Source organism: Pseudophryne corroboree, chromosome 1, assembly GCF_028390025.1.
Source record: "Pseudophryne corroboree isolate aPseCor3 chromosome 1, aPseCor3.hap2, whole genome shotgun sequence".
Classification (NCBI taxonomy): domain Eukaryota; kingdom Metazoa; phylum Chordata; class Amphibia; order Anura; family Myobatrachidae; genus Pseudophryne; species Pseudophryne corroboree.
The window spans coordinates 954,065,600-954,078,204 of record NC_086444.1 but is presented as its reverse complement, the minus strand read 5'-3'; the positions used below and the strand labels follow the sequence as shown (position 1 = coordinate 954,078,204).

At 48.7% G+C, this 12,605-nt stretch overlaps 1 protein-coding gene across 2 annotated transcripts in view; it reads right to left on the bottom strand.

Moving 5' to 3' along the window:
- The window catches only part of TMEM192 (transmembrane protein 192), a 221,969-nt gene extending 211,822 nt beyond the window's left edge, over positions 1-10,147 (bottom strand). Inside the window, exon 1 of one of the 2 annotated variants that reach the window (XM_063920434.1) lies at positions 9,865-10,147. In XM_063920434.1, the coding sequence (XP_063776504.1) occupies positions 9,865-9,894 (30 nt within the window). In that variant the 5' untranslated portion in view covers positions 9,895-10,147. The remainder of the gene's footprint in view (positions 1-9,864) is intronic. The other variant, XM_063920433.1, reaches the window with a different exon arrangement.
- Positions 10,148-12,605: the final 2,458 nt, after the last annotated feature.

Here is a 12,605-nt window from a genome sequence, read left to right as displayed (position 1 = left end):
TACAATCAGCTTGAAGACTTCTGGATGAAGTCCCCACTCTCCCGGGTGGAGGTCGTGCCTGCTGAGGAAGTCTGCTTCCCAGTTGTCCACTCCCGGAATGAACACTGCTGACAGTGCTATCACGTGATTTTCCGCCCATCGGAGAATCCTTGTGGCTTCTGCCATCGCCATCCTGCTTCTTGTGCCGCCCTGTCGGTTTGCATGGGCGACCGCCGTGATGTTGTCTGACTGGATCAGCACCGGCTGGTGTTGAAGCAGGGGTCTTGCCTGACTTAGGGCATTGTAAATGGCCCTTAGTTCCAGAATATTTATGTGTAGGGAAGTCTCCTGACTTGTCCATAGTCCTTGGAAGTTTCTTCCCTGTGTGACTGCCCCCCAACCTCGAAGGCTGGCATCCGTGGTCACCAGGACCCAGTCCTGTATGCCGAATCTGCGGCCCTCTAGAAGATGAGCACTTTGCAGCCACCACAACAGCGACACCCTGGTCCTTGGAGACAGGGTTATCAGCCGATGCATCTGAAGATGCGATCCGGACCACTTGTCCAACAGATCCCACTGAAAGATCCTTGCATGGAACCTTCCGAAAGGAATTGCTTCGTAAGAAGCCACCATCTTTCCCAGGACTCGCGTGCAATGGTGCACAGACACCTGTTTTGGTTTTAGGAGGTCTCTGACTAGAGATGACAACTCCTTGGCCTTCTCCTCCAGGAGAAACACTTTTTTCTGTTCCGTGTCCAGAACCATCCCCAGGAACAGTAGACGCGTTGTAGGAACCAGCTGCGACTTTGGAAAATTCAGGATCCAGCCGTGCTGTTGTAGCACTTCCCGAGCAAGTGCTACTCCGATCAACAACTGTTCCCTGGACCTCGCCTTTATAAGGAGATCGTCCAAGTACGGGATAATTAAAACTCCCTTTTTTCGAAGGAGTATCATCATTTCGGCCATTACCTTGGTAAATACCCTCGGTGCCGTGGACAGACCAAACGGCAACGTCTGGAATTGGTAATGACAGTCCTGTACCACAAATCTGAGGTACTCCTGTTGAGGAGGGTAAATGGGGACATGCAGGTAAGCATCCTTGATGTCCAGTGATACCATGTAATCCCCCTCGTCCAGGCTTGCAATCACCGCCCTGAGTGATTCCATCTTGAACTTGAACCTTCTTATATAAGTGTTCAAGGATTTTAAATTTAAAATGGGTCTCACCGAACCGTCCGGTTTCGGTACCACAAACATTGTGGAATAGTAACCCCGTCCTTGTTGAAGGAGGGGTATCTTGATTATCACGTGCTGAGAAAACAGCTTGTGAATCGCCTCCAGCACTGCCTCCCTGTCCGGGGGAGCTGTCGGCAAGGCAGATTTGAGGAAACGGCGAGGGGGAGACGTCTCGAATTCCAGCTTGTACCCCTGAGATACCACTTGTAGAATCCAGGGATCCACCCGTGAGCGAGCCCACTGGTCGCTGAAGTTCTTGAGACGGGCCCCCACCGTACCCTGGCTCCGCCTGTGGAGCCCCAGCTTCATGCGGTGGACTTAGAGGAAGCGGGGGACGACTTTTGTTCCTGGGAACTGGCTGTATGTTGCAGCTTTTTCCCTCTACCTCTGCCTCTGGGCAGAAAGGACGCGCCTCTAACCCGCTTGCCTTTCTGGGGCCGAAAGGACTGTACCTGATAATACGGTGCTTTCTTTGGCTGTGAGGGAACATGGGGTAAAAATGCTGACTTCCCAGCTGTCGCTGTGGAAACGAGATCCGAGAGACCATCCCCAAACAACTCCTCACCCTTGTAAGGCAAAACTTCCATGTGCCTTTTAGAATCTGCATCTCCTGTCCACTGCCGAGTCCACAATCCTCTCCTGGCAGAAATGGACATTGCGTTTATTTTAGATGCCAGCCGGCAAATATCCCTCTGTGCATCTCTCATGTATAAGACAGCGTCTTTAATATGCTCTACGGTTAGCAATATAGTGTCCCTGTCTAGGGTATCAATGTTTTCCGACAGGGAATCTGACCACACAGCAGCAGCACTGCACATCCATGCTGAAGCAATAGCCGGTCTCAGTATAATTCCTGAGTGTGTATATACAGACTTCAGGATAGCCTCCTGCTTTCTATCCGCAGGTTCCTTTAGGGCGGCCGTGTCCGGAGACGGTAGTGCCACCTTTTTAGACAGACGTGTGAGCGCTTTATCCACCCTAGGGGATGTCTCCCAAAGTGACCTGTCCTCTGGCGGGAAAGGGTACGCCATTAGTAACTTTTTTGAAATTACCAGTTTTTTTATCGGGGGAAGCCCACGCTTCTTCACACACTTCATTTAATTCATCAGATGGGGGAAACACCACTGGTAGCTTTTTCTCCCCAAACATAATACCCTTTTTTGTGGTACCTGGGGTAATATCAGAAATGTGCAACACATTTTTCATTGCCGTAATCATATAACGAATGGCTCTATTGGAATGTACACTAGTCTCATCGTCATCGACACTGGAGTCAGTATCCGTGTCGACATCTGTGTCTGCCATCTGAGGTAGTGGGCGTTTTAGAGCCCCTGATGGCTTTTGAGATGCCTGGGCAGGCATGGGCTGAGCAGCCGGCTGTCCCACATCTGCTATGTCGTCAAACCTTTTATGTAAGGAGTTGACACTGTCGCGTAATTCCTTCCACATGTCCATCCATTCAGGTGTCGACCCCGCAGGGGGTGACATCACATTTATCGGCACCTGCTCCGCCTCCACATAAGCCTCCTCATCAAACATGTCGACACAGCCGTACCGACACACCGCACACACACAGGGAATGCTCTGACTGAGGACAGGACCCCACAAAGTCCTTTGGGGAGACAGAGAGAGAGTATGCCAGCACACACCAGAGCGCTATATAATAAAGGGATACCCACTACACACAGTGATTTTTCCCCTATAGCTGCTATAATACACAATTTGCGCCTAAATTTAGTGCCCCCCCTCTCTTTTTTACTCTATTGAGCCTGGAAACTGCAGGGGAGAGCCTGGGGAGCGTCCTTCCAGCGGAGCTGTGAGAGGAAATGGCGCCAGTGTGCTGAGGGAGATAGCCCCGCCCCCTTCACGGCGGACTTCTCCCGCTTTTTTCAGGATATTTTTGGCAGGGGATTTTACACATATATAGTCTTCCTGACTATATTATGTGTTTTTTTGCCAAGCTAAGGTATTTATATTGCAGCCCAGGGCGCCCCCCCCCCCCCAGCGCCCTGCACCCATCAGTGACCGGAGTGTGAGGTGTGCATGGGGAGCAATGGCGCACAGCTGCAGTGCTGTGCGCTACCTTAATGAAGACCGGAGTCTTCAGCCGCCGATTTTCTGGACGTTCTTCTTGCTTCTGGCTCTGCAAGGGGGGCGGTGGCGCGGCTCCGGGACCGGACGACCGAGGCTGGGCCTGTGTTCGATCCCTCTGGAGCTAATGGTGTCCAGTAGCCTGAGAAGCCCAAGCTAGCTGCAAGCAGGTAGGTTCGCTTCTTCTCCCCTCAGTCCCTCGAAGCAGTGAGTCTGTTGCCAGCAGATCTCACTGAAAATAAAAAATAAGATTTTACTTACCGATAAATCTATTTCTCGTAGTCCGTAGTGGATGCTGGGACTCCGTCAGGACCATGGGGAATAGCGGCTCCGCAGGAGACAGGGCACAAAATTTAAAAGTTTGACCACTAGGTGGTGCGTACTGGCTCCTCCCCCTATGACCCTCCTCCAAGCCTCAGTTAGGATACTGTGCCCGGACGAGCGTACACAATAAGGAAGGATTTTGAATCCCGGGTAAGACTCATACCAGCCACACCAATCACACCGTACAACTTGTGATCTGAACCCAGTTAACAGTATGACAAACGTAGGAGCCTCTGAACAGACGGCTCACAACAATACCAACCCGATTTTTTTGTAACAATAACTATGTACAAGTATTGCAGACAATCCGCACTTGGGATGGGCGCCCAGCATCCACTACGGACTACGAGAAATAGATTTATCGGTAAGTAAAATCTTATTTTCTCTGACGTCCTAGTGGATGCTGGGACTCCGTCAGGACCATGGGGATTATACCAAAGCTCCCAAACGGGCGGGAGAGTGCGGATGACTCTGCAGCACCGAATGAGAGAAATCCAGGTCCTCCTTAGCCAGGGTATCAAATTTGTAGAATTTTACAAACGTGTTCTCCCCTGACCACGTAGCTGCTCGGCAGAGTTGTAATGCCGAGACCCCTCGGGCAGCCGCCCAAGATGAGCCCACCTTCCTTGTGGAATGGGCCTTGACAGATTTAGGCTGTGGCAGGCCTGCCACAGAATGTGCAAGTTGAATTGTGCTACAAATCCAACGAGCAATCGTCTGCTTAGAAGCAGGAGCACCCAGCTTGTTGGGTGCATACAGTATAAACAGCGAGTCAGATTTTCTGACTCCAGCCGTCCTTGAAATATATATTTTCAATGCTCTGACAACGTCCAGCAACTTGGAATCCTCCAAATCGCTAGTAGCCGCAGGCACCACAATAGGCTGGTTCAGGTGAAACGCTGAAACCACCTTAGGCAGAAAGTGAGGACGCGTCCGCAGTTCTGCCCTGTCCGAATGGAAAATCAGATATGGGCTTTTATACGATAAAGCCGCCAATTCTGACACTCTCCTGGCTGAAGCCAGGGCCAGTAGCATGGTTACTTTCCATGTAAGATATATCCAAAACTACATTAAGATCCCACGGTGCCACTGGGGGCACAACCGGGGGCTGTATATGTAGTACTCCTTTTACAAAAGTCTGGACTTCAGGAACTGAAGCCAATTTTTTCTGGAAGAAAATCGACAGGGCCGAAATTTGAACCTTAATGGACCCTAATTTGAGGCCCATAGACAATCCTGTTTGCAGGAAATGTAGGAATCGACCCAGTTGAAATTCCTCCGTCGGGGCCTTCCTGGCCTCACACCACGCAACATATTTTCTCCAAATGCGGTGATAATGTTGTGCAGTCACCTCCTTCCTGGCTTTTACCAGGGTAGGGATGACCTCTTCCGGAATGCCTTTTTCCCTTAGGATTCGGCGTTCAACCGCCATGCCGTCAAACGCAGCCGCGGTAAGTCTTGGAATAGACACGGTCCCTGCTGAAGCAGGTCCCGTCTTAGAGGTAGAGGCCACGGATCTTCCGTGAGCATCTCCTGAAGTTCCGGGTACCAAGTTCTTCTTGGCCAATCCGGAGCCACGAGTATCGTTCTTACTCCCCTTTGCCGTATAATTCTCAGTACTTTTGGTATGAGAGGCAGAGGAGGAAACACATACAGTGACTGGTACACCCATGGTGTTACCAGAGCGTCTACAGCTATTGCCTGAGGGTCTCTTGACCTGGCGCAATACCTGTCCAGTTTTTTGTTGAGGCGGGACGCCATCATGTCCACCATTGGTCTTTCCCAATGGACCACAATCATGTGGAAGACTTCTGGATAAAGTCCCCACTCTCCCGGGTGCAGATCGTGTCTGCTGAGGAAGTCTGCTTCCCAGTTGTCCACTCCCGGGATGAACACAGCTGACAGTGCTAACACATGATTTTCTGCCCAGCCGAGAATCCTTGCAGCTTCTGCCATTGCCCTCCTGCTTCTTGTGCCGCCCTGTCTGTTTACGTGGGCGACTGCCGTGATGTTGTCCGACTGAATCAACACCGGCTGACCCTGAAGCAGAGGTTTTGCCAGGCTTAGAGCATTGTAGATTGCTCTTAGCTCCAGTATATTTATGTGAAGAGACGTCTCCAGGCTTGACCACACGCCCTGGAAGTTTCTTCCCTGTGTGACCGCTCCCCAGCCTCTCAGGCTGGCATCCGTGGTCACTAGGACCCAGTTCTGTATGCCGAATCTGCGGCCCTCTAACAGATGAGCACTCTGCAACCACCATAGCAGAGACACTCTTGTCCTTGTGGACAATTTTATCCGCTGATGCATCTGCAGATGCGATCCGGACCATTTGTCCAGCAGATCCCACTGAAAAGTTCGTGCATGGAATCTGCCGAATGGAATCGCTTCGTAAGAAGCTACCATTTTTCCCAGGACTCTTGTGCATTGATGCACAGATACTTTTCCTGGTTTTAGGAGGTTCCTGACTAGATCGGATAACTCCCTGGCTTTCTCCTCCGGAAGAAATACCTTTTTCTGAACAGTGTCCAGAATCATCCCTAGGAACAACAGACGTGTCGTCGGGATCAGTTGGGAATTGGAAAATTCAGAATCCACCCGTGTTGTTGGAGCACTACTTGGGTTAGTGCTACTCCGACCTCCAGCTGTACTCTGGATCCGGCTTCGGTACCACAAATAGCGTGGAGTAATACCCCTGTCCCTGTTGTAGGAGGGGTACCTTGACTATCACCTGCTGAGAATACAGCTTGTGAATGGCCTCCAATACCGTCGCCCTGTCGGAGGGAGACGTTGGCAAAGCAGACTTTAGGAAACGGCGAGGAGGGGACTTCTCGAATTCCAACCTGTAACCCTGAGATATCTGCTTGTAAGGTCCCAGCGTCATGCTGACGCCTTTGTAGAAGCCGGGGAGGGCTTCTGCTCCTGGGAAGGAGCTGCTTGTTGCAGTCTCTTACCCTTTCCTTTGCCTCGGGGCAAATAGGAATGTCCTTTTGCTCGTTTGTTCTTATAGGAACGAAAGGACTGCGGCTGAAAAGCCTGCGGCTTTTTCTGCTGGGAGGTGACCTGGGGTAAAAAAGGTGGATTTTCCGGCCGTTGCCGTGGCCACCAGATCCGATAGACCGACCCCAAATAATTCCTCCCCCTTATACGGCAATACTTCCATATGTCGTTTGGAATCCGCATCACCTGACCACTGGCGCGTCCATAAACTTCTTCTGGCAGATATGGACATCGCACTTACTCTTGATGCCAGAGTGCAAATATCTCTCTGTGCATCTCGCATATAAAGAAATGCATCCTTTAACTGCTCTATAGTCAGTAAAATACTGTCCCTATCCAGGGTATCAATATTTTCAGACAGTGACTCCGACCAAGCCACGCCAGCACTGCACATCCAGGCTGAGGCGATTGCTGGTCTCAGTATAACACCCGTATGTGTGTATATACTTTTTAATGTATTCTCCAGCCTCCTATCAGCTGGATCCTTGAGGGCGGCCGTATCAGGAGACGGTAACGCCACTTGCTTTGATAAGCGTGTGAGCGCCTTATCCACCCTAGGAGGTGTTTCCCAGCGCGCCCTAACCTCTGGCGGGAAAGGGTATAATGCCAATAACTTCTTTGAAATTAGCAGATTTCTATCTGGGGTAACCCACGCTTCATCACACACTTCATTCAGTTCCTCTGATTCAGGAAAAACTATCGGTAGTTTTTTCACACCCCACATAATACCCCTTTTTGTGGTACTTGCAGTATCAGAGATATGCAAAGCCTCCTTCATTGCCGTGATCATATAACGTGTGGCCCTACTGGAAAATACGTTTGTTTCTTCACCGTCGACACTGGATTCAGTGTCAGTGTCTGGGTCTGTGTCGACCGACTGAGGTAAAGGGCGTTTTACAGCCCCTGACGGTGTCTGAGACGCCTGGACAGGTACTAACTGGTTTGCCGGCTGTCTCATGTCGTCAACCGACTTTTGTAGCGTGCTGACACTATCCCGTAATTCCATAAACAAAGCCATCCATTCTGGTGTCGACTCCCTAGGGGGTGACATCACCATTACAGGCAATTGCTCCGCCTCCACGCCAACATCGTCCTCATACATGTCGACACACACGTACCGACACACAGCAGACACACAGGGAATGCTCTGATAGAAGACAGGACCCCACTAGCCCTTTGGGGAGACAGAGGGAGAGTTTGCCAGCACACACCCAAGCGCTATAAATATATATAGGGACAACCTTAATAAGTGTGTTCCCTTTATAGCAGCTCAAATATTATAAATATCGCCAATAAGTGCCCCCCCTCTCTGTTTTTACCCTGTTTCTGTAGTGCAGTGCAGGGGAGAGTCCTGGGAGCCTTCCTCGCAGCGGAGCTGGGCAGGAAAATGGCGCTGTGTGCTGAGGAGAATAGGCCCCGCCCCCTTTTCGGCGGGCTTCTTCTCCCGGTTTTTTTGGAACCTGGCAGGGGTTAAATACATCCATATAGCCCCAGGGGCTATATGTGATATATTTTAGCCAGAATAGGTATATTACATTGCTGCCCAGGGCGCCCCCCCCAGCGCCCTGCACCCTCAGTGACCGCTGGTGTGAAGTGTGCGGAGAGCAATGGCGCACAGCTGCAGTGCTGTGCGCTACCTCATGAAGACTGAGACGTCTTCTGCCGCCGGTTTCTGGACCTCTTCTCTATTCGGCATCTGCAAGGGGGTCGGCGGCGCGGCTCCGGTGACCCATCCAGGCTGTACCTGTGATCGTCCCTCTGGAGCTAGTGTCCAGTAGCCTAAGAAGCAAATCCATCCTGCACGCAGGTGAGTTCACTTCTTCTCCCCTAAGTCCCTCGTTGCAGTGAGCCTGTTGCCAGCAGGACTCACTGAAAATAAAAAACCTAACAAACTTTTTCTAAGCAGCTCTTTAGGAGAGCCACCTAGATTGCACCCTGCTCGGACGGGCACAAAAACCTAACTGAGGCTTGGAGGAGGGTCATAGGGGGAGGAGCCAGTACACACCACCTAGTGGTCAAACTTTTAAATTTTGTGCCCTGTCTCCTGCAGAGCCGCTATTCCCCATGGTCCTGACGGAGTCCCAGCATCCACTAGGACGTCAGAGAAAACCTAAATATACTTTCTTTCTAAGAGCTCAGGAGAGCCCCTAGTGTGCAACCAGCTCGGCCGGGCACAAAATTTTAACAGAGGTCTGGAGGAGGGGCATAGAGGGAGGAGCCAGTGCACACCAGGTAGTCCTAAATCTTTCTTAGTTGTGCCCAGTCTCCTGCGGAGCCGCTATTCCCCATGGTCCTTACGGAGTTCCCAGCATCCACTAGGACGTCAGAGAAATGGATAAACCTGCACTGTGGTTCTATGTGTCAATGTTATCCAAAGTCAATTTACAGAGTATGATAACACAGCAGACTGATAATTACACTCTGCCTCACCTGTTCCACTGGGCAACATTGTTATCCCACAGCAAAGGTAGGCTGACGGTTTAGAATGCACGATCCCTAATTCTCCATTGCTACATATCATGATGCATTTCAAAGAGCCATGTATTTGTGATAAGCTTACTGTTATGGACAGGGAAAATATGAACATAAACTCAAATTGTATCAAATGGCGTGTATGAGCCAATACACTACAAAGCAAACATTTTCTGCTTTTAAAAAACGATTGCATTTATGAAACCCTCTCAGCATATTTGTGTACACACTTAGGGGTCTGTTCATGAAACAGTGAAAAGTGTGGAGAAGTGAGCCAGTGGAGAAGTTGCCTGTAGCAACCAATCAGCATTTAAGTAACATTTATATGTGGCAACTTCTCCACGCTTTTCACTGCTTCATGAATTGACCTCTTAATAAAGGTCATGCCTCCAGGTTACAGCAAGGAACAGTAGGGCTAAACAGTACTGTCCATTCAGTGTTAAGCAGTAGTCATGTGACAGCCAGTCACATGACCCACACACAACACGACTGAGTGCACTGCAGTCAAAACCCTGGGATACAGCTGTGCACTATGCTGCAGCAACTATGATACTACCTAGGACAGCAGTGAGCGGAACGTGATCGCGGAATGAAAGCTATATACAGCTGACACCCTCCCTAGTTTCCTTTGTTATTACCCAGCCAGAACCATATTATTAGCAAAGTGCCGTGGTGTACAGACAGAGCATAACGTTTCTGCATTGGCAAGACCACATGACTGGTGCACATCACCGAGCACACAGCCGACATCCCCAGGATACCTACATCAATGAGCAGCCTGCGGTTACTGTTCATCTTCCTGCTGCTGTAGTCACTCCACCACCACGCTGGATCACATGGAGTAGCAGCGCAGCACTCTGTCTGCCAGTCCCATATACTCTGCCTGCTGCTGCTGTGACTGAGACCTGCAGCCCTCCCCTTCCTTGTTTCACATTATTTCCTGTCCCTTCTGCCAACACTTCCGTCAGATCTCACGGTCTCTCTGTGGTAGGAAACAGAAAGGGCTTGTAGTAGTAGGTGGGGTGATAGAGGACCACCTGTCCTGCGTCTTCCCCATAGTACAGCGCTCTATTGTGGTTGCATAATACTTTTATTACTGGTAGCTATACGGTACTATATTTTTGATCTTTTTATATATATTTCTTTACATTCTTTCTTTTGCACCATGCAGATCATTACTATAAAACATGTTTTTTATTTTATTGCATCCAGATTCCATTTCATAAAACATTGCTGATAAAAATGATGTTCTACCAAAAGCGCAGTGGTGCACATTGGACAGCACACACAGCGTGCACATGTGCACCAATATAACTGTCCAGACAAAAAACATACATATGTACTGTATGACTGAACACCACCCAGCTCTTAAGGTGTGTGCGCACGGTGAGATATGTACTTGCGATTTTGCATATTGCAAGGTAAGAGCCACCTTGCGATCCTGATGCGCGGTCCCGCTGGGTCGGTATCGTAAGCCTAGATAGACTGTGCCGGCAAGTAAATTTTGGCTATCTAGTATAAAAGTAAAGTCACTTAGTCAAAATCGCACATAGCCAATATCGCATACCCTCCAACACTGCCCAGCTGAAAACCGGTACAATATCTGAAAAAGGGCGTAGTCATGGGTAAAGGGGGTGTGGTTAAGTGGCGCTCCCATAGGCTTCCATTGTAATGGGAGACAGTAAAAACAGGTACAAGGACCTTTTTGGCCAGTACAGACCATCAAAAAACATTACTGTACCGGCCAAAAAGGTAAAGTTGTAGGGTATGATATCACAAGCACAGTCTAGCTAGACTTGCGATACCGACCATAGTCCATATCACACAGTCAGAATCGAAAAGTCAAAATCTCACCGTGTGTACAAGCCATTGGGGCCTGCTTCATGTTTGGAAGGAATTGCACAGCCACAAAGAAGCAGCTGTGCAATTCCGTGTCATTATCATTCACATGCAGCAAAAGGCTCTGTAGGAGATAGATGCCTACTGTTAGCGATTGCAAGATCCAAGTTCTGCGTTCGGATCACCATCGCAACCATCGACTGCATAGTTTCAAGCACTGGCCAGCCAGCGTAAGGTGACGCTTACTCAGGATGTCCATAACTGGGTCCCGGAAGTCGGCGTCCGACGACTGGATCTCTCATGCCTTCAAAACGCCCCCTTTTTTAAAAACAGTACCGCTCCCGCTCCAAAACATTAAAAACATTAAGAAAACACAAACTGTGTTTTATGTGCTGTAACAGAAGTTTCACCCCTCTCGTACAGCTAGTTTGCTGTCACGCAACGTTTCATGGATACCTCCATTTCATCAGGATGTAGTACAGGTTGAGTCTCCCTTATCCAAAATGCTTGGGACCAGAGGTATTTTGGATATCGGATTTTTCCGTATTTTGGAATAATTGCATACCATAATGAGATATCATGGTGATGGGAACTAAATCTAAGCACAGAATGCATGTATGTTACATATACACCTTATACACACAGCCTGAAGGTCATTTTAGCCAATATTTTTTATAACTTTGTGCATTAAACAAAGTGTGTCTACAGTCACACAATTCATTTATGTTTCATATACACCTTATACACACAGCCTGAAGGTCATTTAATACAATGGGGCAGATGTATTAACCTGGAGAAGGCATAAGGAAGTGATAAACCAGTGATATGTGCAAGGTGATAAAGGCACCAGCCAATCAGATCTAACTGTTAATTTACATATAGGAGCTGATTGGCTGGTTCCTTTATCACCGTGCACATATCACTGGTTTATCACTTCCTCATGCCTTCTCCAGGTTAATACATCTGCCCCTATATTTTTAATAACTTTGTGTATTAAACAAAGTTTGTGTACATTGAGCCATCAGAAAACAAAGGTTTCAATATCTCACTCTCACTCAGAAAAGTCCGTATTTCGGAATATTCCGTATTTCGGAATATTTGGATATGGGATACTCAACCTGTACAATCAAAATTGTGCTCACCTTATAAACCCCGTCACCGTGACTACAACAATAAACAATAGTATACAATTACCATAGCATACAAATAAAAATAGCGGTGAAAGATACTGCTTATGTGTTTATTTTTCCTATGGTTGTATATTATTGTTGTTGTAGTCACAGTGATGGGGGTGTGACAAGATGACTGTGGAACGCAGACTGAATGCGGGCTATCCGCGATGACTTCATCTAATTAGGGCCGGAGGCGGGAATCGCAGGTCCTGTGATTTAATGTGTAGTGTACAGGGTAAAGGGAGGGGGGTTAGAGACCTGAGCACTGGTTCAGTAACAAGGTGTATAATAAAGAAAATGTGTAGTGAGTAGCTCCAATTAAGGATGAATAGATCCTAATCAAGGAATAATAATTATGTTTCAAGAAGGTGCTCCCCTGAGAGTAATGTTTGAGTATAGGCAGTAATGGAGGAAAAGTACTTTCTTGCCGGGGGCACAACACACATTTAGTGGGTGATGTGCCCCTGGAAAAAGAGTACTTTCTCATACGTCCTA